The 24209-nt window shown below is 42.3% G+C and overlaps 2 protein-coding genes across 7 annotated transcripts; one reads left to right on the top strand and one right to left on the bottom strand.

Annotated features, from left to right (window-relative positions):
* The first annotated feature begins 277 nt into the window (after positions 1–277).
* LOC119133938 (dynein heavy chain 12, axonemal-like) lies at positions 278–19474 on the top strand. The gene is made up of 74 exons (XM_037270267.1): positions 278–407; positions 528–618; positions 923–1049; positions 1146–1172; positions 1250–1439; positions 1513–1582; positions 1650–1808; positions 1893–2088; positions 2221–2409; positions 2494–2647; positions 2732–2823; positions 2915–3093; positions 3172–3307; positions 3403–3528; positions 3616–3750; positions 3817–4010; positions 4080–4320; positions 4402–4587; positions 4698–4898; positions 4975–5169; positions 5267–5388; positions 5474–5609; positions 5681–5827; positions 5925–6044; positions 6199–6355; positions 6463–6635; positions 6709–6861; positions 6945–7184; positions 7335–7580; positions 7658–7777; positions 7881–7990; positions 8121–8304; positions 8389–8529; positions 8611–8694; positions 8814–9002; positions 9111–9230; positions 9347–9535; positions 9624–9775; positions 9840–9978; positions 10050–10216; positions 10301–10556; positions 10649–10945; positions 11097–11275; positions 11442–11634; positions 11730–11891; positions 12031–12225; positions 12379–12512; positions 12584–12746; positions 12836–12916; positions 12989–13165; positions 13239–13370; positions 13473–13562; positions 13635–13775; positions 13852–14093; positions 14167–14314; positions 14400–14545; positions 14668–14882; positions 14974–15166; positions 15249–15441; positions 15522–15694; positions 15807–15947; positions 16039–16197; positions 16288–16583; positions 16660–16913; positions 17002–17142; positions 17234–17371; positions 17444–17677; positions 17754–17942; positions 18049–18152; positions 18226–18430; positions 18504–18641; positions 18741–18832; positions 18943–19010; positions 19130–19474. Exons 2-74 carry the CDS (start codon positions 530–532, stop codon positions 19318–19320), a joined length of 11835 nt encoding a protein of 3944 aa, XP_037126162.1. The 5' UTR covers positions 278–407; positions 528–529; the 3' UTR covers positions 19321–19474.
* Positions 18897–24045, bottom strand: asb14b (ankyrin repeat and SOCS box containing 14b). Of its 6 annotated transcripts, none has more exons than XM_037270195.1 (11): positions 23355–24043; positions 22843–23031; positions 22720–22772; positions 21791–21922; positions 21573–21731; positions 21251–21496; positions 20995–21112; positions 20387–20921; positions 19727–19880; positions 19463–19649; positions 18897–19316 (listed from the first exon to the last, which is right to left on the bottom strand). In XM_037270195.1, the coding sequence occupies exons 2-11, from the start codon at positions 22965–22967 to the stop codon at positions 19280–19282; spliced, it is 1746 nt and encodes a 581-aa protein (XP_037126090.1). In that variant the 5' UTR covers positions 22968–23031; positions 23355–24043; the 3' UTR covers positions 18897–19279. The 6 variants fall into 6 exon arrangements, with proteins under 6 accessions (XP_037126090.1, XP_037126101.1, XP_037126071.1 ...); XM_037270206.1 differs by having other exon boundaries at positions 20995–21109; XM_037270176.1 differs by having other exon boundaries at positions 20995–21163; positions 22843–23034; positions 23355–24042.
* Positions 24046–24209: the final 164 nt, after the last annotated feature.

Genomic DNA, 24209 nt, shown 5'->3' with positions numbered 1-24209 from the left:
GTCCTACCCCTTGTTCTCTTTGAATTTCTCACATAAAATAAGTATTACGCTGGCAAGTATTTTAGAAAAAAAACTGCGTAAGATGATTAAAATGCTGTTGAGTATAATTATTTGGTATTTTTTGTTTTGTTCACATAATTTATATATTTAGAAGTTTTCCCACAAATCCCTTTCAATTAATGGTTTGATAATCGCGTCTGGAGCAAAAGTACACTGGGAAAACGAAAAAGACACAAGCCCCGCCTTTTTCTTGAGGTTCGACTCGGTGGTGCTGTGTGTCTATGGCAACGACGCGCTGAACATGTTGCGCAGTCAATGGGGAATCAGTCAGTAGGATTCTAGAAAAATGGTCAAATAGCCATGCGCTACAAACACTGTATGAAAGAAAAGGCACGTTATATCCTATGGTAAGTAACCTTCCAGAAAAATATTCATTTGACAACAGGTTTTCAAATGGGAAAAAAATGTACTATGATGGACGATGCATCTGTTCTTAAATAATAATTATAATAATACTTTGGTGCTAGAAATGTGGGCTAAGCAGAGACAAACAACTCACAATCAACTTTTGGAACAACGATGGAGGAAAGTGCAACAACAACGACTCCATTTACCAATGTATGTTCCAGTATATATGTAGTATGTTTCTATTATTATTGGCAACAGTACTCATTCAGAGCTTTATAATGTGTGTGTGTGTGTGTGTGTGTGTGTGTGTGTGTGTGTGTGTGTGTGTGTGTGTGTGTGTGTGTGTGTGTGTGTGCGTGCGTGCGTGCGTGCGTGCGTGCGTGCGTGCATGCGTGCGTGCGTACGTGCGCTCACATATTATTTTTCCAGTAGTTCCAGTATTTATGATGGCTACAGAAATGTATCAAATACAAAATGTTTCTGAGCTGCACTCAAACTGTTCCTTATTTTGCAGGCCAATTGGCTTCCTGCAAAGTGCCACCACCATGGCCGTGTCCCAAGCAGTGGAGGCTTACAAACAGAACAAAGAGAAAGGGAGACTTGTGCGCAGCCCATCACCAGAGCCGCAGATTCCTCCAAGTGTAAGATGTTGCTCCCGACAGTAATGGTCACAAATCATACATAAAAAGAAATGAAAATGAAACATAACATTTTGCAATTCAACATTTGCATTACAGATGCAAAGTGAAGCTCGGAAGCAAAGAGTGAGTTTACTTTTGAAAGCAATTTCCAGTTGTGTGTTCATTTGAAAAAGCTGAGCCACCTATTTCCTTGTATGCAGATGAATTATATATTCTTGAAGCAGTGTGTAGAAAGCCGCCCAGTCATTCCAATCCCACAGGAGTGGTTGGACTCTATGGATGGTCAACTCCCTCCTCAACTAAAAGACAGCCCTCAGAAAAACAAACTCTTGCACCAGCTCCTCACGGAAGTCAGCGACAATTTCTACGATGTTATCATCAAACAAACAGGTATTGAAAATTAGCAGTGTGCGTGTGTGTGCGCACCTGCACTTTCTGACAACACGGCATGTCTTCATTTAAGTGGATACGTTCCTGAAGGATCCAGAATGTGAAAAACCTCCTCCGGAAAAGAAGACATCTCTTCCATTTGAGTGAGTGTTTTATGGCCATACATGATTTCTATGGAGCTTGTTTGCGAAACAATTTTCTGTTTTGTAGCATTCTTGAATATTCCCAATCACGGCGCAAGAGCTTTGTCACCAACCGGAACCTGATGAAAGTGAATTTGCACATTCTACATCCCGTAATGCAAGTTATTTTGGAAATTGGATATGCGACCTTTTCTTCAATGACCTTGGTGAATCTCACCGGGTATAGGTATGCAAACGGTCCGAATGCAAAGAACGTCAAAGAGGCAAGTGGCCGTGCTGTTGTGCAAAGCTGCACGTGTTTATTCTTCAGGGCTTTGGGACCTGTGGCTAGCAAGGAATTGCATAAAGAGCTGGCTGTCGAATGTGAGACAGCAGAGGAACAAATCATGAATAACTGGTTCCCGAAAGTCATCAATGTATTAACAAGTCCAAAAACACTGGGCTCAGTTAAAGAAGATGTGATGGAGGCCTTCTTTGATTGTGCGTGCACCCTCATCTCCAATCAGGTGGAGTCCTGCCGTCATACATAATCCAACATTTGCTTGTCTTTTTCTTTGACTTCTGTTTTCCACAGATTGGTTCATTGACAGGGTTTGCACGCTTTCTCAAATTTCTTTTTGTTCTTTCCCATTTCCCAGCTGAAATCGCTTATTCAGAGAAGCGTGGAGGCCTTCGTGTACCCATTTCATCCAGACAACTACCACTTCTTACCCATCTTTCATATGTCCCTGACATTTAATGAGGAGAAAATGGGAATATACCCCACCTTGCAGGAACTTGAAGATGATATTTTTGAAATTCTTAATGCCATTACAAACACACTGCAGGTGAGCTCACTCGGAATCGCTCTTTTTGTGCCAAGTCCACCCGTCCTAATCTGCATATTGAAATGTATTTACATCGCTCCACAGAAAGTGCAGACGGTTCAGTCGTGGCTGGCAGAATCCACATCTGCGTTTGTGGATGCCAAGGCCCCTGATCACACACTCGCTTGGGCTCAATTTACTGTCAGCACAACTGTGCGCAAGAATCTAGAAGGACCTGACCAATATTTTCAGAATTATGGTGATGGAAACATAATCATAAATTATTTCATCATCCACCCAGTTATTTAATATCTCGCGTTTCTAACGTGCATTTATCTTGTAGTGGACAACTATGACTGGTTAGTCAATGGAACCGCTCAGACACGAGTTGAGACTTTTGTGGAAGAAACTCACTCGTTTGCTGAATATATTGAGGTGAGGATTCACAAATTGAAAAGTATATCAAGCCACTCCTTCCACTCTTTCCTGATGAATGTCGGTCCATGATCTAACTTGTGCTTCACAGCAAGTGGAAGAGTTCCGTGTCTTGTCAAGGAAGCTTGGCAACCTTCCTCCAAAGGTGCACTTTCCAATGGTCCAATTGTATTGTGAGGATCTCAACCAGGGACTGTCCCAAAAAGCCCAAACATGTGCTGAAATACTCATCAACAACATGAAAGCTAAACACACTCAGCAAAATTTACAGTGAGTCTCATTCTTGTTGAAATGTGTCCCTACACTGTGTTCCTTTACTGCATGAAATTGTTTTGTTTCTACTGAAAGGATCATCTCTGATTTTGAAGCCATCCAAGAAAATGCTTTGAATGTACCAGAGACTACAGATGAAATGGCCAAAATGATTGAATACATTGAAACAACTAAGACACAGAGTATTGCACTTCTTCATGAAAAGATAAAGGTGCAATTTAGTAGTGTATCTGATTTTACAATCCCTAAAGCTTCTTGATTCATTGATTTACATCTTCAAATTTGGTTGCTTTTATCATCTGGCAGAAGGCTCACCACAGATTGAGCTTTCTCCTGGATGTCCACATACTTGAACCTGAAGACCTCCAACTTAATTCAACTGTCTTCATGTGGCCACTGAAAATCCAAAAAGTGTTTGAACTCAATGCTGAGGTAATGTCTCATTCAACGTACGTCTGTATCATGGTGTTTAGCTACTCAAGTATGATCATAGAAAAAATACTGTTTTTGCAATTTTAGGTTTCGCAGGAAGCCAAGAGGAAAGGGGAGAAGGAGATGCTTGCCAAAAGGGAAAAGGTCCCGATTCATCTGGCCAAGCTGCAACGAAGGGTTGACGAGTTCCATCACTGTTCTGAGCTTGATATGATGCAGCAGGTACTGTGAAGCATTGGTGCTTCCAGGATTTGGCTTTTTTTTCCAAACAATCTTTGATTTTTACAGTATTTAACCGAAGTCAAGACAGTTCAGAACCTTCTTCAGGAGGCTGAGGAAACAATCAGTGACATCCACAAAGACGAGATGTTTCATCAGTGGGAGCAAACATATTACCCAGAAGTGGAGGTCATCAGAGAAAATGTTGAACAGTACCAGAAGTTGTTTGGACTGCTACTAAAGTGGCAACGCGCAAAGAGCAGGTCTGTCTTCAGTCATAGGTTGCATTTTGTAATTTAAGGTATTGCATTTAATCTTTTCTCCGTCAATAGCTGGATGGATGGCTCTTTTGCGGATCTAGATGGTGAGGGTATAGAGGTAAAAGTGGATGAATTCTTCAGGGACACTGTCAAGATGTTGAAGCACTTCCAGCTGAAAAAGAGCAAGAGTAAACAGGATACTAAAAAAACAACGAGACTGTCCAGAAAACAGCATGGTGAAGAAGTTACAAACATGTATGAAAGTCCTTCAGTTTTGTGCTCCACCGTATTAGAGCAGGTCCAAGAGTTCAAGGTAGCCAGTGTATCTTATGTTAAATGCGCTCATGAAGGCCATGCTCGTGCTTTCTAACTCCAAATTATTGTTATATTGTAGGAGCACATCCCGTTAGTGACAGTTCTGTGTAATCCGGGCATCAGAGATCGCCACTGGAAGCAGATGTCAGAGATCGTTGGGTATGACCTCATTCCTGACGCTGGTACAACGCTGCGCAAATTTCTCAAACAAAACTTGACTCCTTACCTGGAAAAGTTTGAATCAATCAGTGCTTCTGCTAGTAAAGTAAGGATTTCTCCGTTTTGGGTTGTTTGTTTATTTTTTTTCTTTCAATTTGTGCTTGAAGTAAAACCCAATAGGTTTCATAACATATCTTTCTTAATTGATCTATGTAGGAGTTTTCCATGGAGAAAGCCATGAAAAACATGGTGACTGTTTGGGATAGTGTTTCTCTCCAACATCAGCCTTACAGAGACACTGGTGTGTCCATCCTGACTGCTTTGGATGAAGTCCAGGCGATTTTGGATGACCAAATTGTGAAAACTCAGACAATGAAAAGTTCACCTTTCATCAAGCCCCTTGAGAATGAGATCAAGGTTACATAACCCGTATAATGTAAAATACAATAAGAACTATCGTGAAAAGCTTTCACCAAACTGGCTTGTGATTTAGATTTGGGAGGAGCGTCTTCTTCGTATCCAGGAAACCATTGATGAGTGGCTCAAGGTGCAGGCACAATGGCTCTACCTTGAGCCCATATTCTGTTCTGCCGACATCATGCAGCAGATTCCGGAAGAAGGGCGACTCTTCCAAATCGTTGACAAAAACTGGAAGGAGATTATGCAGCACTGCGTTCAAGAATCAAAGGTCATTGTCACCATACGGCATGATAACAATACAGTCTTGCACTTCTCAGTGAATGATGCAAATTGAAGAGAACAATTATGAAATTGTCTTCTACCAGCTTCTGGAGGCAACCTCAATGCCTGGGCTACTAGAGAAACTACAAGAGTCCAACTACCACCTGGACACCATCATGAAAGGACTAAATAACTATCTGGAGAAAAAACGTCTATTTTTCCCAAGGTGAATGAAACAGAATTGCATTAATTTCAGTTTTCCAGTTATATAAATCCAAAATGTTGTTGTGACATTACTGTTTGTTACCCAGGTTCTTCTTTTTGTCCAATGATGAAATGCTGGAAATTCTGTCTGAGACCAAAGATCCACTGCGTGTCCAGCCCCATCTGAGGAAGTGCTTTGAGGGTATTGCCAAGCTAGACTTCCTACCAAATCTCGATATCCAGGTAAGTGCACTTGCTGCATGGCAATAGTACATTTGGTTGCTCAGATGCTGACTGTTTCTTTTTTAACTTAGGCCATGTACAGCAGTGAAGGGGAGCGTGTTGCTCTTATTCAACTCATATCGACAGCTGAGGCCCAAGGAGCAGTGGAGAAGTGGTTGGTACAGGTGGAAGACTTGATGATTCGCAGTGTCAGAGATGTAGTGGCTCTCTCCAGAACGGTGAGATGACTTAACTGAAATAAACCACAGGTCTGAGATTTTTTCCAGTAAAAATGCAAAATACAAGTCAGTTATAGTGGAATTGTTGTTTTGGCAGGCCTATGCTGAAGCCCCAAGGAATCAGTGGGTGAAGGACTGGCCCGGACAGGTGGTCATCTGTACCTCACAAATGTTTTGGACCCTGGAGGTACATGAAGCCATTCGGGCAGGGCCTGAAGTAAGTTTCCAGAAAAGCTATTTGCTGAAAAGTAATATTATTAATATTAAATTGTATTCACCTACACAAATTGTGTTCAATTGGTCTGACTTCTCGTGACACCCTCATGCCGATAAGACGGGTAATGATATTTTTGACTGTCTCTACATCGCAGGGTATGAAAAACTACTTCCAGCGACTCCAGATACAGCTGAATGACATTGTGGGTTTGGTGAGGGGGCAACTACCCAAACAAACACGGATTACTTTGGGAGCACTTGTAACAATTGATGTCCATGCCAGGGATGTGGTTTTGGAACTCATTGAGCATGGTACGTCATGGCATGAAGGCCTATATTCACGATGCTATAACTATGTTTTCCAGTTACTATGTTAAAATAAAATACAAATTTGTTTACTGCACGTGTTTCATTTGTAGGTGTAGAGAATGAAAGTGATTTCCGATGGCTAGCGCAGCTTCGTTACTACTGGAGCAACGAGGATGTTCGAGTTCACATCTTGAACTGTGATGTTAAGTATGCCTATGAATATTTGGGCAACTCTCCTCGACTAGTCATCACCCCACTTACTGACAGATGCTACAGAACTCTGGTATAAATAACGGGATTTTGTATTTCAACAGTTGTTTTTATTACTATTGAAAATTCACTCCGTGTGTTCACAGATTAGCGCTTTTTACCTAAATTTGGGTGGGGCACCTGAGGGTCCAGCTGGAACTGGAAAGACAGAAACCACCAAGGATCTAGCCAAAGCGTTAGCTGTGCAATGTGTGGTCTTCAACTGTTCCGATGGACTGGATTATCTTGCTATGGGCAAGGTAACATTAAACAATAAAGGTCTGCTCTGATTGTGATTTCTGGTTCTAACAAAGTTCTTTGTATTCTGCTGCATTCTTTTCAGTTTTTCAAAGGATTGGCTTCTTCTGGAGCGTGGGCTTGCTTTGACGAATTCAACCGTATCGAGCTTGAGGTCTTGTCTGTAGTGGCTCAGCAAGTCCTCTGCATCCAGCGCGCTATTGAGATGAAGTTGGAGTACTTTGACTTTGAAGGAACCATGCTTAAACTCAACCCCAACTGTTTTGTGTCCATCACAATGAATCCCGGTTACGCCGGGCGCTCCGAACTCCCGGACAACCTCAAGGTCTTATAAGTTAATCATTTATGTGCTCTTTTATCCCAAAACTTTTATCTGAAAATGTGCATTTGGAGTTGGTAGCATCCAAAATTAATCGACATTATTTGATCATAACTCGAGTTTTTTTATTTAGCTCAACCCTTTTATCTTCCTCAGGTGTTGTTTCGAACAGTGACCATGATGGTCCCCAACTATGCTCTGATAGCAGAGATCTCCCTCTATTCATATGGATTCCTCAATGCCAAGCCTCTGTCAATCAAGATTGCAATGACTTACAGGCTCTGTTCAGAGCAGCTCTCCTCCCAGTTCCATTACGATTATGGCATGAGAGCTGTCAAAGCTGTACTTGTGGCTGCAGGAAACCTCAAGCTCAAGTATCCCGATCAGAATGAGGACATACTGGTACTTGTGATGAGCTTAATATTTACCCAAACTCCTTTTGCTCTGTTTATTGATCACTGTTTCCTGTTCATTTCTAGCTTCTGAGGTCTATTAAAGATGTTAACGAGCCCAAGTTTCTTTCCCATGATATTCCACTGTTCAATGGCATCACCAGCGATTTGTTCCCTGGCATCACCCTTCCGGAGGCAGGCTATGAGGTAAGACGTTTCAATGACTTATTTTTGTCTTGTCCCATGCAGGCTCACACGTGTCTGGGAGACAAAATTGCAATACTGTAATATATGTGACCATCTTCTGCAGTTGTTTTTAGAAGCTGCTACAGAGTGCTGCAAAAAACACAATGTACAGTCAACACAAATCTTCATAGGGAAGATGATCCAGACATATGAGATGATGATAGTCCGGCATGGGTATGGTGTTTTGAAAATTCCAGGTCACCTCATTTGGATGTGTTATATTTCATGTTCTGGGCTATAAAGTACAGTATTTCCCACAACTTGGATCTACAAGGCATTGCAAGTTACAACTTTTATGCTTCAGGTTCATGCTCGTGGGCGAGTCATTTTCCGGAAAGACCAAAGTGCTCCATGTTCTAGCGGACACGTTGATTGGAATGAATGAAAAAGGGTACGGAGAGGAAGAAAAGGTCATCTTCAGGACGTTGAATCCAAAAGCGATTACTATGGGACAGCTCTTTGGACAGTTTGATCTTGTTTCTCATGAGGTGGGCCAGCTCCTTGGATCATTGTGTATTCCACCCACAAATTGTTTTACAATACTTTTATTGTCTGCTTGTCTTTTTTTGTAGTGGACAGATGGGGTTGTGGCCAACACATTTCGTGAGTATGCATCAGCTGAAACACCAGAACGTAAATGGGTAGTGTTTGACGGTCCCATAGATACATTATGGATCGAAAGTATGAACACTGTGCTGGATGACAACAAAAAGGTAATATATATATACCTTATATGTATATTTATTATTTACTATACGTTGTCTTTACTATATTTGCTTTTATTCACACAACAGCTCTGTCTAATGAGTGGAGAAATTATTCAGATGTCTAATCAGATGAGTCTAATTTTTGAAGCAAAGGATCTCTCACAGGCCTCTGTAAGTTTGGAGTTTTTTTACAATGTTGCTACAACTTAAACGATCTATTTAGGAATTATCAAACAATGTCTGATGTAATGATGGCAAGCTTTGAAAAATTATTATATTTCCCATGGCAGCCTGCCACAGTCAGTCGATGTGGTATGATCTACATGGAACCTTCCCAATTGGGCTGGGAGCCTTTAGTGCTCTCCTGGATGAACACACTTCCTGAAGTTCTGAAGAGTCCTGGAAATTACAATCTGCTGCTAGAACTCTTTCACTGGCTTCTGCCAGCTTCCTTCAGGATGGTGCGTAAACACTGCAGAGTAAGTATTACAACAACCTGGAGTCATCGAGATGCAAAAACAAAGGTCAAAGGACTTTTCACCAATTCAGAAGAAACACAAATGTTGTCATTACTTTCTTGTTGACAGGAAGTTGTGCCCACAACCAACTGGAACAATTCTGTGTCCTTATGTAGACTGTTTGAGATGCTACTAACTGAGCCACTAAAGACAGAGAAAAATGATAAAACTATACGCACCTGGATCATGGTACAAATATTAATCATCTGTCACAATATTATTTGTGTATTTATACTTGTGCAAAATTTTCTCTACATGCATTTTATTTTACTTTTGTTCAATAGTTTTCTCTTTTGGTATTGCAGGCAGCCTTCTCCTTCTCCCTGGTGTGGTCTGTGGGTGGCAGTTGTGATTCAAAAAGCAGAGAGATGTTTAGTGAATTCATTCGGGATATAGTGGCTGGGAAGATGGCAGATCAGCCAGTTCCTGATATCGTTGGCAAATGGGAGTGCCCAGTGGATGAGAAAGGCCTTGTGTATGACTATTTCTACGAGGTACTGCTGAATAACATTAAGCAGAACCCTTTGTCTTTTACTTTTGAATCTCTCTTCTGCAGTCAAATCGAAGTAATGTCTTGTTCAGTTTAAAGGAAGAGGCAAATGGGTTCACTGGAATGATACCATCAAAAATGTCACCCTCGGAGACAAAACCACCAAAGTGCAGGACATCATTGTTCCGACCATTGACTCAGTTCGTTACACCTTCCTAATGGACATTTGCATCACCTATGGAATGTATGTTATCTGGTCACGGACATTTGAATGGTATGACTTTGCGTGAACGACTTTCTCTGCTCAGGCCTCTGCTCTTGGCTGGCCCTACTGGCACTGGAAAGTCAGTGTATGTCATGGAGAAGTTGATGAACGGTCTGGACAAAGACCTCTTTTTACCCCTCGCAATCAATTTTTCAGCCCGCACCACTGCCAACCAAACACAGGTAAATTGGAACCACTATGACGAAAATGAATGTTTTTACAACTTGGATTGTTTACTCTTGGTCTTTTCCAGAACATTATCATGGCCAAATTAGATAAGAGAAGGAAAGGTGTGTTTGGCCCTCCTATGGGAAAGAAATACCTCATATTCATAGATGATGTGAATATGCCAGCGCTGGAACAGTTTGGAGCTCAGCCACCTGTGGAGCTTCTTCGACAGTTTTTGGATCACAAAAAGTGGTGAGAGCCGCTGCCATCATACGAAGGACATTGAATGTAAGAGGATAGAAAACACTTTTGGAACATTCCATTATTTTTTGACAGGTATGACCTGAAGGATACTTCTGGCATCAAATTAGTCGACATCCAGATCCATACAGCCATGGGTCCTCCTGGTGGCGGCAGGAATGCTGTGACATCTCGCTTCCTGCGCCACTTCAACATTTTTAGCATCAATTCTTTCAGCGATGAGACCATGGTTCGCATCTTCTCCACTATGGTTGCGTTCTGTCTAAAGAACAATGAATTTCCACCGGAATATTTCACTGTTGGCAGCCAAACGGTGACAGCAACCATGGAAGTGAGTCCTCAGAATCGGACCAACACATTCACATTCCTATCAGCAAAGTCTTATCTTTCCCATACTTGAGTTTCCCAAATGTCTTTCCAAAGGTCTACAAGCAAGCCATGGAGAACTTACTCCCGACACCAGCTAAGTCTCATTACACTTTTAATCTGCGGGACTTCTCACGTGTTATACAAGGGTTCCTGCTTGTGAAGAGCAAGTCTCTGGAGAACAAGCGCACTATGATCCGACTGTTTGTCCACGAGGTCTTTCGCGTCTTTTATGACCGTCTGGTGGACGACAAGGATCGAGCTTGGTTCTATCAGCTGATGACCAAAATCCTCAAAGATCACTTCAATGAAGGCTTCAACCTGGTGTTTGATCATCTCAAACAAGGCAGGCTCGTACGTTGGCTTGTGTTTTTTATTGCTCTGATTGTGCATTATTTTGATGTCAGAAGTTTTATACTTTCATACTGTTTAAGATAAATATTTGTGATGTTTCTAAAACTGTAGCAGTTGTGCAATTGTAATTACGTATGTTCTTATTTGTCAGCTGGTCGAACAAGACATGCAGAGGCTACTGTTTGGTGACTACATGAACCCTGACCTCGAGCCTGATGAACGCTTGTATGCCGAGGTGCCTTCTGTAGAAAGCTTTGCTGTCGTAGTGGAGTCATGTCTTGCTGACTACAACCAGATGAACAAGAGCTGCATGAATCTCGTCATCTTTCGGTAAATTATAATCATAACATGACTAAATTAAAACAAATGATACTTTGCATACATACATTATTTTTTTTAAGAGTGCTCTTCTTCGAAAATGTTTTTTGTGTTATAAATTCACAACTACTGTAAATGCTGCTGGTGTAGCACCTCTAAGAAATTTTGCCTAATGTAGCTATCTCTTGGAGCACCTGTCCCGTATAAGCCGTGTGCTGAAGCAACCAGGAGGACATGCTCTTCTCGTAGGAGTGGGAGGCAGTGGGCGCCAGTCCATCACTCGTTTGGCTACTTTCATTGCCAAGATGAATCTTTTCCAACCTGAGATCTCAAAGAGCTATGGCATGGTTGAGTGGAGAGATGACCTCAAGGTGCTTGTATTTTGGATACACAACATTTTTTTTTCTTTTTCCTTTTTAGTTTGCTCTCTGAGTGTGATGTCGCACATTTTTACTTGCTTTTACAGAAGCTTCTCATAGATGTAGGGGTGAAAGGTCAAAGGATCGTTTTTCTGATTAGTGAGGCTCAGCTCACAGATGAGGCTTTTCTTGAAGATGTAAACAATGTCTTGAACTCAGGAGAGGTGCCTAATCTCTTTGCTACCGATGAGAAACATGATATCATTGAGGTATGACATGAATCAAAGTACCTTCTACTACTCAGAATTATACAATTGTTGGAATGTTCAGATCACCATTTTTGTGATCACAGTCGTTACATCCACATTTATATATATTTACATAATCCCATTTTCTTCTCATTTCCAGACAGTGCGCCCCATTGCCCAAGCGAAGAATAAGAGTATAGAGTTGAGCTCTTTAACTCTGTTCAACTACTTTGTGGCACGCTGCAAGGCAAACCTGCACATCGTTGTGGCCTTCAGTCCCATTGGCGAAGCCTTTCGCAATCGCCTGCGCCAGTTTCCGTCCCTTATTAACTGCTGCACCATTAACTGGTTTCAGGTTGGAGTTTTCAATCTGTTGCCTTTCTGTATTGTGTGGTATATGTATAATATGTGCTTGACTGGCCCAGTCATACAGTGATGACAGTTTTTCCACTTTTACGAACCAGTAGGGTGACACTCAAGCCACATTTTTACCTGTATGCCCTGACAGCCTTGGCCGGAGGAGGCTCTTGAGCGGGTAGCCAATTCTTTCCTGAATCCATTGGAAATGAAAGAAGATGAAAGGAAGGAAGTCATAGTGATCTGCAAGAAAATTCATACCTCTGCCAGTCAGCTTTCAGAAAGGTATGACATGAGTATTGAATGTAAGAGTTCAAACAGTATATCGGCATCTGGCTGCAATCTTTCTTTTGCAGATTCCTTGCTGAGTTAGGTCGCTATAATTATGTGACACCCACGTCCTACCTGGAGCTCATGGCAGCTTTCAGTCAGCTCCTCACGATGAAAAGAGATGCTGTCATGAAGGCAAAAAAAAGATATACTAATGGTCTTGAAAAATTAGCCTTTGCTGAATCTCAGGTACACAACTGGAGTTTATACTTTGTTCTAAACACAAATATGTCATAATTTAAAGTGTTTTTCCTTTCTCCATGATTGTACCCCTGCAGGTTGGTGAGATGAAACAAGAGCTGGTAGACTTACAGCCCAAACTTGAAGAGGCACAGATGGAAAACGATAAAATGATGAAGGTAAAGAGATTACTAACTAGCATCAATTGCATTTTATGAAAATCTACATGCAAAGTCTACCATGATATGTAGGTGATCGCAGTAGAGTCTGTTGAGGTTGAAGCTACGAGTAAACTTGTACGTGTGGAAGAGGAGGCCACGGCTGTTCAAGCTGCTGAGGCACAAGCTCTGAAAGATGAGTGTGATAGTGAATTGGCTGAAGCCATCCCTGCCCTGGAGGAAGCAATGGCAGCTTTGAATACCTTAAAAGTGAGAGGCCTCTGAAAAGACAACTTTGCCTTGCATGTCATGACCTTCTCTTTGACCTTCCTGTAAATTGCAGCCTGCTGACATAACGGTTGTGAAGTCAATGAAAAACCCTCCTGCTGGAGTTAAGATGGTGATGTCAGCTGTGTGTGTAATGAAGGGAATACCTCCAGATAAAGTGGCAGATCCTGCTGGGTCTGGAAAAAAGGTTTGTTTTGATAAAAAATAGATCTCTAATCATCTTTGCATAAACGTATCATCAATGAAAACATGACATTTGTTTTACCATGAATTTTTCTGAATGGCCTAGGTTTTGGACTACTGGGGTCCAAGCAAGAAGCTGCTAGGTGACATGAACTTTTTAAGGGATCTTAAAGAATATGACAAGGACAATATTCCTGTAAGTTTCCCAAAACATTTTTGTAATGCGTTATAATAACTTCACTTCATCTCTTCCATCTCTTTATTACAGGAGGAATTAATGCAAAAGATCCGTACTACCTACATGACAAATCCTGACTTCAACCCTGCTAAGGTGGCAAAAGCGTCCTCAGCAGCAGAAGGCCTTTGCAAGTGGATCAAAGCAATGGAGTCCTATGACAGGGTGGTGAAGGTGGGGCTTGGCTTCTTTTGCTCTTAAAAAGTAAATGCACTTTTGCGTCTTTGGATACTTACCTCTGTGCTTTTAGATTGTGGCTCCCAAAAAGGCCAAGCAAGCAGAGGCTCAGGCCACTCTGGCTTCTGCCATGGCCACACTATCAGAGAAGAGAGCCCAACTCAAGGAGGTTATGGACCGTTTAGCTGACCTGCAGAGAATATCTGCGGAGAAGACTGAGGAGAAGGCCAAGCTAGAAGCCCAGAGAGATTTGTGTCAACAGAAGCTGGAGAGAGCTGAGAAACTCATCGGTGGTCTTGGTGGGGAGAAAACAAGGTATAACGCTTCTTTTTAGGAGAAGAATTTTAAAGATGAAAATATGCCACTAAGTAAACTTGTTTTTCGTCAGATGGTCCAAGGCTGCTGAAGATCTGCAGAGCATATATGACAACCTAACCGGGGATGTTCTTATCTCTGCTGGTGTCATGGCCTACCTGGGCGCTTTCACCGCCAGCTTCAGACAGGACTGCATCAGTCAATGGATCAAATTGTGTCAAGTAAGTCTTCTAATTATTTTATTGACAAAGTCTTTTACTTTCATTTCTAACATGCATGTATGTTGTCATTATGTATTTTCTCTAGTCTAAGAACATTCCATCATCAGATGACTTCTCTCTGAGTAAGACCCTGGGAGATCCCATTCAGATTAGGGCGTGGAATATCGCCGGTCTTCCCACGGACTCTTTCTCGATTGATAACGGTGTCATAACGAGTAACTCACGTCGATGGTGAGAAGCGTTATGCAAACTATGGTCATGCAATGGTTGCACAGCATTGATATGCTTGAGTCAATTACAAAGCCACTCAGAAGGAAGAGCAGGACTGTCCTCATGTGTCCCTGCGCTTTCAGGCCTCTGATGATTGACCCTCAGGGTCAAGCCAACAAGTGGGTGAAGAATTCGGAGAAAGACAACAACTTGCAGATTATCAAATTAACGGATGATGACTACATGAGAACTTTGGAAAACTGTATTCAGTTTGGAAGCCCCTTACTACTTGAAAATGTAGGAGAGGAGTTGGACCCTTCCCTGGAACCTCTTCTCCTCAAACAAACCTTCAAACAAAGTAAAACAAAATGGTCCTCGGATGCAAAAGGGCCACCTGACATTGAAAATAATGTAAAAACCATCATTGCTGTCATTCTTAATCCACTCAGGTGGTGTGGAATGTATCAAACTGGGGGAAACCGTGGTTGAGTACTCCCCGGAATTCCGCTTCTACATCACCACAAAGCTGAGGAACCCTCATTATCTACCAGAACTTGCCACCAAGGTGTCTTTGCTCAATTTCATGATCACCCCAGAGGGCTTAGAGGACCAACTGCTCGGGATTGTGGTTGCCAAGGAAAGGTACGACAAATTCTATTGAACCTCCACTCAAATCCTTTGGTCTCTTTGTTAAAGGCTGCCTTCTTCTTCATTTGCTTTGCAGGCCAGAGCTTGAAGAGGAGAGAAATGCACTCATCTTACAGTCTGCTGCAAATAACAGGCAACTAAAGGAAACTGAGGACAGGATCCTTGAGACGCTATCGTCCTCAGAAGGAAATATTTTGGAGGATGAGAGTGCCATTCAGGTGCTCGACTCTGCAAAGATCATGTCCAATGAGATTACAAAGAAACAGAAGGCAAGTACCGTGTTCAACATAAGTTGTCTGTGTTGATGCGACGGGTTTCTTTGACTCCAAAGTCTCCATGAATTCTCCAGATTGCAGAGGAGACGGAGATCATGATAGCCGAGTCCCGAGAGTGTTACAGATCTATTGCCAAGCACTCGTCTGTCCTGTTCTTCACCATTGCTGACCTGACCAACATAGACCCAATGTATCAGTACTCTCTCACCTGGTTTGTCAACCTCTATATAAACTCCATCCAAGACAGGTAAGGAAAGCACACGGCGTTCTTCGTTTCATGGTATCATGTGATGATATTGACAGCATATTTTTAGATGCTATTTCTAGGTTTTGAAAATCCTCTCCTGGTTTTAATTCAGCAAAAAGTCCAAGATCTTGGAAAAGAGGGTCATGTACCTGGTCGATCACTTCACCTACAACTTGTTCTGCAATGTCTGTCGGTCTCTCTTTGAGAAGGATAAACTTCTCTTCTCCTTCATCCTCTGCTGCAACCTACTTCTGTGAGTGTCACAAACCATTTAGGGATAACAAGTGACTCGTTCGGATCATTCTGCCTTCTGTAAATAAAACAAATACTGGCATTCCCATCAGGGCAAAGGGTGAGATTGAGTACCCCGACCTGCTCTTCTTGATGACAGGAGGTGTGGGCCTGCAGAACACCCTTGCTAATCCTGATCCTAGCTGGCTGCAAGAGAAGAGCTGGGATGAGATTTGTCGAGCCAACGAGCTTCCTGGCTTAAAAGGAATCAAGTGAGAATATTTACCAACGTTCTATGAATTGTTCTGAATAATACCGAACCTTTTAAAAACGATGGCACTTTAATTGTGTTCATTCGACAGAGATATATTTATTGCAAGCCCAGAACTTTTCAAGCCTGTTTTTGAAAGCAAAGATCCTAGTGGTGTTCCTTTGCCCTCACCCTGGGATGAAAAACTCAATGAACTGCAGAAGATGATCATCGTCCGTTGTCTCAGGCCTGACAAGATTGTGCCAGCTGTGCACAGATATGTGATAAGTAAGATTGGGAAGAATTTTGTTCAGCCGCCTCCCTTTGACCTGAGCAAGAGCTACAATGACTCCAACGCCACCATCCCGCTGGTGTTTGTGCTTTCCCCTGGTGCCGATCCCATGGCTAGTAGGTTCTGCAGTTTACTTCTGAAACTTCATGCAGCGCTGACACTCAAAGATGATGACATATTAACGCTCCACAGGCTTACTGAAGTTTGCTGGTGACAAGGACATGGGCGGGGCCAATTTCCAGTCCATTTCTCTGGGGCAAGGCCAAGGACCCATTGCTTTCAAAATGATCTGTACAGCCATGCAGAATGGGACGTGGGTGTGTTTGCAAAACTGTCATCTGGCTGTGTCCTGGATGTCCACCCTGGAGAAGATCTGCGAGGACTTCAGTCCCGCAACATGCCACGAAGACTTCCGACTTTGGCTCACGAGCTACCCTTCGCCCAAGGTAAAGTGAAACGCGATGTTCACCAAGCTGTGGAGCAGTCTGGTTTTATCTAGTTTGTGCTTTGAAGCTGCCTCCTCTCTGAATTCAGTTTCCAGTGACCCTTCTGCAGAACGGGGTCAAAATGACAAACGAGCCGCCAACAGGACTACGATTAAACATACTGCAGTCGTACATGTCAGATCCTGTTTGTGACCAAAACTTCTTCAATAATTGCCCGAATAAAGAACTGGTGAGTTCGGGGCTGCCGATTGAATGATTTGGCCACAGTCTAGTATCAATACGTTTATTTCTTACACCGTTTTAACTGTAATGGCTTTTAGGTCTGGGAAAAGCTCCTGTATGGCCTGTGCTTCTTCCATGCACTCGTTCAGGAAAGAAGGAAGTTTGGCCCACTCGGCTGGAATATTCCGTATGGCTTCAATGAGACTGACCTTCACATAAGCATCAGACAGCTCCAGGTAGTCACTCCCACTCACAGAATTGCTCCCGTCGCATTCCCCGTAAGGCATGTCCTCTGTCTTCTTCTATAGTTGTTTATCAATCAGTACGATGAAGTGCCTTTTGAGGCCGTTACTTACCTGACCGGAGAGTGCAACTATGGAGGCCGCGTCACCGACAACTGGGATCGGCGCCTCCTGAACACCATGTTGGCTGACTTCTACAACAGGGATGTTGTGGATAAGCCTTCATATCCTTTCTCACCTAGCGGTGACTATGTTGCACCCCCCAAATCTTCCTACGATGACTACTTACGATTTATCAAGGTAAAGCGTAACGTCACAGTCATGAGATGGTTTATGAGACTTCCAAATGCCTAACAATAAGTTTGTGGCCTACCAGGAACTTCCACTCACCCAACACCCAGAAATATTTGGGATGCATGAAAATGTGGACATTTCAAAGGATCTACAGCAGACCAAGCTGCTGTTTGATTCGTTGCTTCTCACCCAGGGAGGAGGCTCAAAGGGGGGAGGTAGCTCTGGGAGTGACAATGTGCTGTACGATATAGCCAGTGACATCCTCAATAAGGTATGGTGAAGATATCAATTTGTCCATTTCCAGGTGTGACAATGCTTAACTGTACAAATATCATAAATTTCGGAAAATTATAATAGATTGTATTGAATTTCATCAGATTCCAAATAACTTTGACCTCGAAGTATCTCTCATCAAGTACCCAGTGCTCTACAAGGAGAGCATGAACACCGTGCTTGTCCAAGAAATGGAGCGCTACAACACGTATGGACAAACACTTCGTGTGTAATTTGATGTCGTGTAAAAAAAGCTCCCCTGACCTCTTTCTTCTTCTCAGGCTTTGCAGTACCATCCGTGTTAGTCTTCAGAACCTGCTGAAGGCCCTCAAGGGTTTAGTGGTGATGGATGCAGAGCTGGAGGGAATTGCAAATAGTCTGGCAGTGGGCAAGGTTCCAGAGCAATGGGCCAAACGCTCGTACCCGAGCCTCAAGCCCCTGGGCAGCTACATTAATGACTTTCTCGCAAGGCTCAAGTTTTTGCAGGTGATTGAGGATTGCCTGGACACGAGGATATCTTGTCCACTTAGGTATTCACATGAATCCTATGTGCCCGCAGGGTTGGTTTGACAATGGCAAGCCCAGTGTGTTTTGGCTGTCGGGATTCTTCTTCACCCAGGCTTTCCTAACGGGAGCTACGCAGAACTACGCCAGGAAATACAATATTCCAATTGACCTGTTGGGCTTTGATTTTGAGGTCAACATTCTTTTTTTTCTTCGACACGTCACATCTTAATTGCTCATAACAGACTTCTTTGAGGAATTCCATGCTTAATGTTGTGATTTCATCCTTCAGGTTCTCGCAGTTGATCAGTCAGACACACCTCCAGAAGATGGTGTCTACACTAATGGGTTGTTTCTTGATGGAGCTCGATGGGACAAAGAAAGGTAGACGGGACCACACAATGGTCTTTTACCATCATCATAATTATTTGAAGAGCAGGACAAATACTTGAGAAGCAGTCTAAAAAGTATAATTGTGTTGTTTCTATCATCAGTGGGATTTTAGCAGAGCAGTACCCCAAAATCCTATTTGACACAGTGCCCATTATCTGGATCAAACCAAGTGAGTATACGTTTAGATGTGTTTAATACATTGCCCTAATAATCACCAATATTTTTTTGACAATTGTTACTTCATCTGTATGTTTTTATAATTTCTTTGCTTATTTTTCTTATCTGCAGCAAAAAACATCCCAGATGAATCTGACCGTCGCTACGTTTCTCCTCTCTACAAGACAAGCGAGAGGAGGGGCATCCTCTCTACAACGGGACACTCCACCAATTTTGTCATTCCAATATTGTTGCCCACCGGCAAGCGCCCGCAGCATTGGATCAAACGCGGTGTGGCACTACTCTGTCAGCTTGATGACTGACAGAAAAAGAAAAAAAAAAGAGAAACACAAGAGGTTGTATAGGATGGATTATACCCATCAAAGACCCTTAATCACAAAGGGAATGACAACGTCATGCAACTTGGAATAACTATAATATATATGATAAAACTGAAGTGTTTACCATGTGACTGAAGACACTGTATCTAAACTGCCCCTGTTGTAAACATCAAACTCCTTGTAAAGAAGGTACTCTTTCAGTCTAGGCGGAAGAGGGAGGTAACTGATGAAAACAGACGCTTTCAAACGGAGTCCATTAAGATGCTCTCGAATCTGCAGCCGGCACAGGTGCTTCAAGCTTCGTGCATTTCCTGGGAAATAATCAATTCAGCAAGTTCACCTGAGGTCAACAATGCCTAAAATGATTGATGAAGTAACAAATGCATACTTTGGATTTGGCAGATCTGCGCCCACTGCTTTTGCTCCTGTAAGACTTCCCTCATTTTGGCGCAGAAGGTGACATGGTTGGTGTAGTCGAGCATGATTCGTACCACCTGAGCAGATAAGTGCTTGAGCCAAGACACTGTTATCACCTCACAGAACTAAAGAGAAAAAATAAGATATCAGGTCACTACCACTGAAACATCCTGGAATGTGTTTCCTCCACATCTGTAGTCCCCAACCTTTTTTGGACCAGTTTCATGTAAAGCAGGGGTGTCAAACTCATTTTTTTTTCGCGGGCCGCATCGTAGTCATAGCTTCTTTCGGAGGGCCATTATGACTGTCAACCCAAATAAATGTATGAGCACCTCATATTATATACAGTAAAAGCTACAAAACTGACAAATAACTCGTTTTCAAATCAGACGAGTAAAAACTAGTCAAATATTTTAAAAAAAGATATTATTAAAAGTGAAGACAATTTGCAATTCTAGTAATGACACACGGATTTGATGCACAATTTGTCTTCGCGGGCCACATAAAATGATGTGGCAGGCCGTATTTGGCCCCCGGGCCTTGAGTTTGACACTTGTGATGTAAAGCATACTGAATGTATGCTACACAATTTGGGGTACCGCTTATTTCTACAATTTTTGACCCATCTCACCACCATATCTTTGATAACCGATGTTGTCCAAGGAGCCGAGTCATGGCGACCGTCACCATACGGGCAGTCAAAACAACGTTTGACGTCGTAGCCGTGGTTCAAAATCATTCTCAGCATGACTTCGTCTTTTAGTGCATCCTGCAGGGCTGAGGGAAAGTGGGTAGGGTTGACTCGAGAGTAGTAGTTCACATTTGCCCCAAACTTCAGCAAGGTATTAATGAGCTCATAGTTGCCCTGTCTCATTGCCACTTGTAAACAACTGATAGGGTCCTGGTTCACCATTGCCCCCGCCTGCAGCAACAGGCGAGTGCACTGAAGATCGTTGTTGGACACGGAGAAAAAAAGGGCAGACTTGCGTTCATCATCATAGTTGCGGCGCACTCTCGGGTGTAACATTTGGTTTGGGTCAAAGTCAGCTTTGAGCAGCAACTCCAAGCAATGTGCATGCCCTCCAGCAGCTGCAGAGTGAAGAGGACTCATCCCACTCTCCTTTATTGCACACAGTTTTGTCACTGGGATGAGGCGTTGTAGTGCTCTGTCAAAGAACAGGTGAGTTAAGAACAAAGCTGTAGGGTCAAGTAAAAATGGAACAGCACAATGTTACTCACAGAATGTGACCATGATATGCCGCATGGTGAATTGGCAGATGGCCACTGTAAAAAGGCGAGTTAGGATCTGCTCCATGGTCCAGCAGCAAGGATATTACATCAGGGTTTCCTGATGCTGCTGCGTCAAACAAGATACTGCCAGATTCTGATTGGCACTCAACATTTGCGCCTACAAAACAAATATTCAATTGCTTTATGGTTGTACAACATACGTATTGCTCATATCTCTTTCCTTTTACTCCAGCTCATCTTGTACCTTTCTGTAACAAGTGCTCCATCACGTTTAGATGTCCATTTTGTGCCGCCAGAGCAAGTGGTGTTTTCTTTTTGATGTCACATGCATTTGGGTTGGCACCAGACTCAAGGAGCAGACAAACAAAGTTCTCCAAGCCAAGGAAGGCAGCCTCATGCAGTGCCGTCCTTCCAAGCGGGCCGAGCTGATCCACTTGAGCGTCGTAGTGAAGCAATAATGTTGCCAGGTCATACTGGTCATTTAGAATAGCTAAGAAATAAGGGGCAACAGATACATAAAAGTCTCGGAAAATACCAAATTTTCTAGACAAGCATGCAAGACCTACCTGCCATTAATGGAGAATCTTGCTCATCATCCTGGATATCGGGGTTGCAGCCATTCTGTAAAAGGAATGTGGAGTTCTGTCGACGGCCATAAACTACAGCTAAAAACAATGGTGTCTCCCCCTTGAATGTGCGACACTGGGCAGCACCAAAGGGTGAAGCTGGAAAACAAACAACATGAGCACAAAAGCCGTGTGGTCAAATAATTAGAAGACAATACCTGAAAAGATGATCTCGAGTATGTATTTACTCTCCTGCACTGCAGCTGCATGTAGAGGAATCCACCCATGCTCATTAATTCTGGAAAGTCTATCTGGTTGTTCCGTTAGTCGTTTGAGTGCATCCTCATCACCTGTATGAAGCCAATAATACATAAAGACATATACATGCATCCTCCTCGAGTGTGACACACAAGTTTGATCATAATAAAAATAAGGAAAAGCCCCCAAATCCGAGCAATCTTTGGTAGGCAGGGTACACCGTGAACTAGTTGCCAGACTATCGTAGGGCACACATAGACGAACAACCATTCACACTCACGCTCAATCAGCTGACAATACATGTTTTTGGACAGTAGGAGGAAATAGGAGTACTCAAAGTAAACCCATAGAGGAACAGGGAGAACATTCAAACTCCTAACAGGAAGGCCGGAGCCGGAATCGAACCCTGCATCTCTAAACTCTTACATCAAATTTAAAATAACAGTTATCTTAACAATGAGCTGCAATCTATATTTTTTTATGGGGGTTGGTATTTGATGCGCCTTGCATGCAGTACATTGGAGTGAAACCTGGTCAACTCTCAATTTGCACTAAAGTTTTCATTATGAGCACGCTACTCCGATTAAATTGTTTTTATTGGATTCTAAAAAGTGAATGCAAAAATGCACGTTCTTTCAAGTTATTCTTAAATGAGCCCTACACATGTCATGTTACTTATAAGGACCTGACAGAGAACATGTTCTTGTAGTCTACGGTGCAAACTCAAAAAGTAGCTTCCTGTCAACATAAACAAATGGGCACACATTCAGGTTTTTCCCAAAGACATTATATTTTTGTTTATGGCCAATGTTTTGGAAGCAATTTGCAACAGCAACAATAGCTAGTGTCTTTAAGGCACTGAAATGCGCAGGAGTTAATAGCATCTTACCCTCAGCAATCGTTTTGAATATATCATCAGGGTCTTCGGTACTATTCAGATGACTACAACATGAAAATAAAGGGTGAGGCAAAAAATGATAACCACTAAAGTTAATGTTGCATCAACAATCACCTTGGACTCAGTCCCTTGAGCTTTCTGTATTCAATGAGACTTTCCTCTATTATAGATTGGGTTGTTACATCTTCATCCGAGTCATCTTCGGATTGAAAAATGTCATCTTTTGTATCTGCGTTCATCTGTTTGTCCAGTTGATAACTATAATGTATGGCCAAACAAGGTATTGCAATCCTCAATCTGTTTCCTGTTGTTGAAATGAACATAGAAATGACCAAAACATACAAGACAATAAATTAGGAAAAGTGGGCAAAATGCAGAGGTTCTATTTCATAAATTCAACATGAGTCAACTTTGTCAGGCCACTTGAGAGCAGAAAAATATGTAGAAAGTTGCCTCTTCCAGGTAAATTCATGCATAATTATTATTTTTTTGGACAAGCCGGGGTGAAAGTACACACATTAAAAAAAGAGCAATTTTGATTAGCCTGGCAACATCAACATTTCATAATCGATAGCAATAATAATCAGGTTGTTCGATAGACGTTGATTTTGTAGTGTACTGTTTACCTTCAGTCAGGCTGTGCTCCTTCTGGGACTCGGACAGCAGTGTAGTTGGACACCCTTGCACTCACACACGACTGATATTTATAGCTCTTCAACTATAAATAACAGATTGTGGCGCCTACCATGCATATATTACCCGTACACCTAGTTTTCATCCATTGCTGAGGTCATAGCTCAGATCAGTTGGTGCAATTGTAATCAGACACCAGAATTCAGGGGATTAATACTTTATGTCAGTGCTCTCAGGCATTGGAGGTGAAAGGTCAAATCCGAATCACGGTGAAGACACAGTCTATTGTACAAGATAAAAGACAAAGGTGCCAGAAGGGAGAAAAACCTCAGATCGCAATCCAATCATCTGATCATATCTGTCCCCCACCACTCAAAAAACACTATTAAAAATGTAGCTTCCTTAGAATATGAAAGACAGCAGTCTACAGGTTTATATTTATTAAAAAAAAAAACATACTGTAAAAACAATCCAATAAAATCTAAAGAATTAAACAGTTTCCTCATCATGATCCATCTAACAATCGTTTAGCGTGCACGCCATGGCCACCATGAAAAACTCATCATAATCAAACGAATACGTAATATTAGTTTTTTCTCACCGAAAATATAAAAATGTATGCCCGAGTATTGTTACAATGTTTGTCGACATGTGACACTGTTTAAAAACATGTTGGCTAATCAACCCCTATACAAAACCAAATCTACCGTAATTTTCGGAGTATAAGTCGCACCGGAGTATAAGTCGCACCAGCCATAAAATGCCCAAAAAAGTGAAAAAAAACATATATATGTATATAAGTCGCTCCTGAGTATAAGTCGCCCCCCCACCCAAACTATGAAAAAAAC

The sequence above is a fragment of the Syngnathus acus genome, chromosome 2 (genome assembly GCF_901709675.1).
Source record: "Syngnathus acus chromosome 2, fSynAcu1.2, whole genome shotgun sequence".
In the NCBI taxonomy this organism is placed as follows: Eukaryota; Metazoa; Chordata; class Actinopteri; order Syngnathiformes; family Syngnathidae; genus Syngnathus; species Syngnathus acus.
This window is presented reverse-complemented; position numbering and strand designations above follow the sequence as displayed.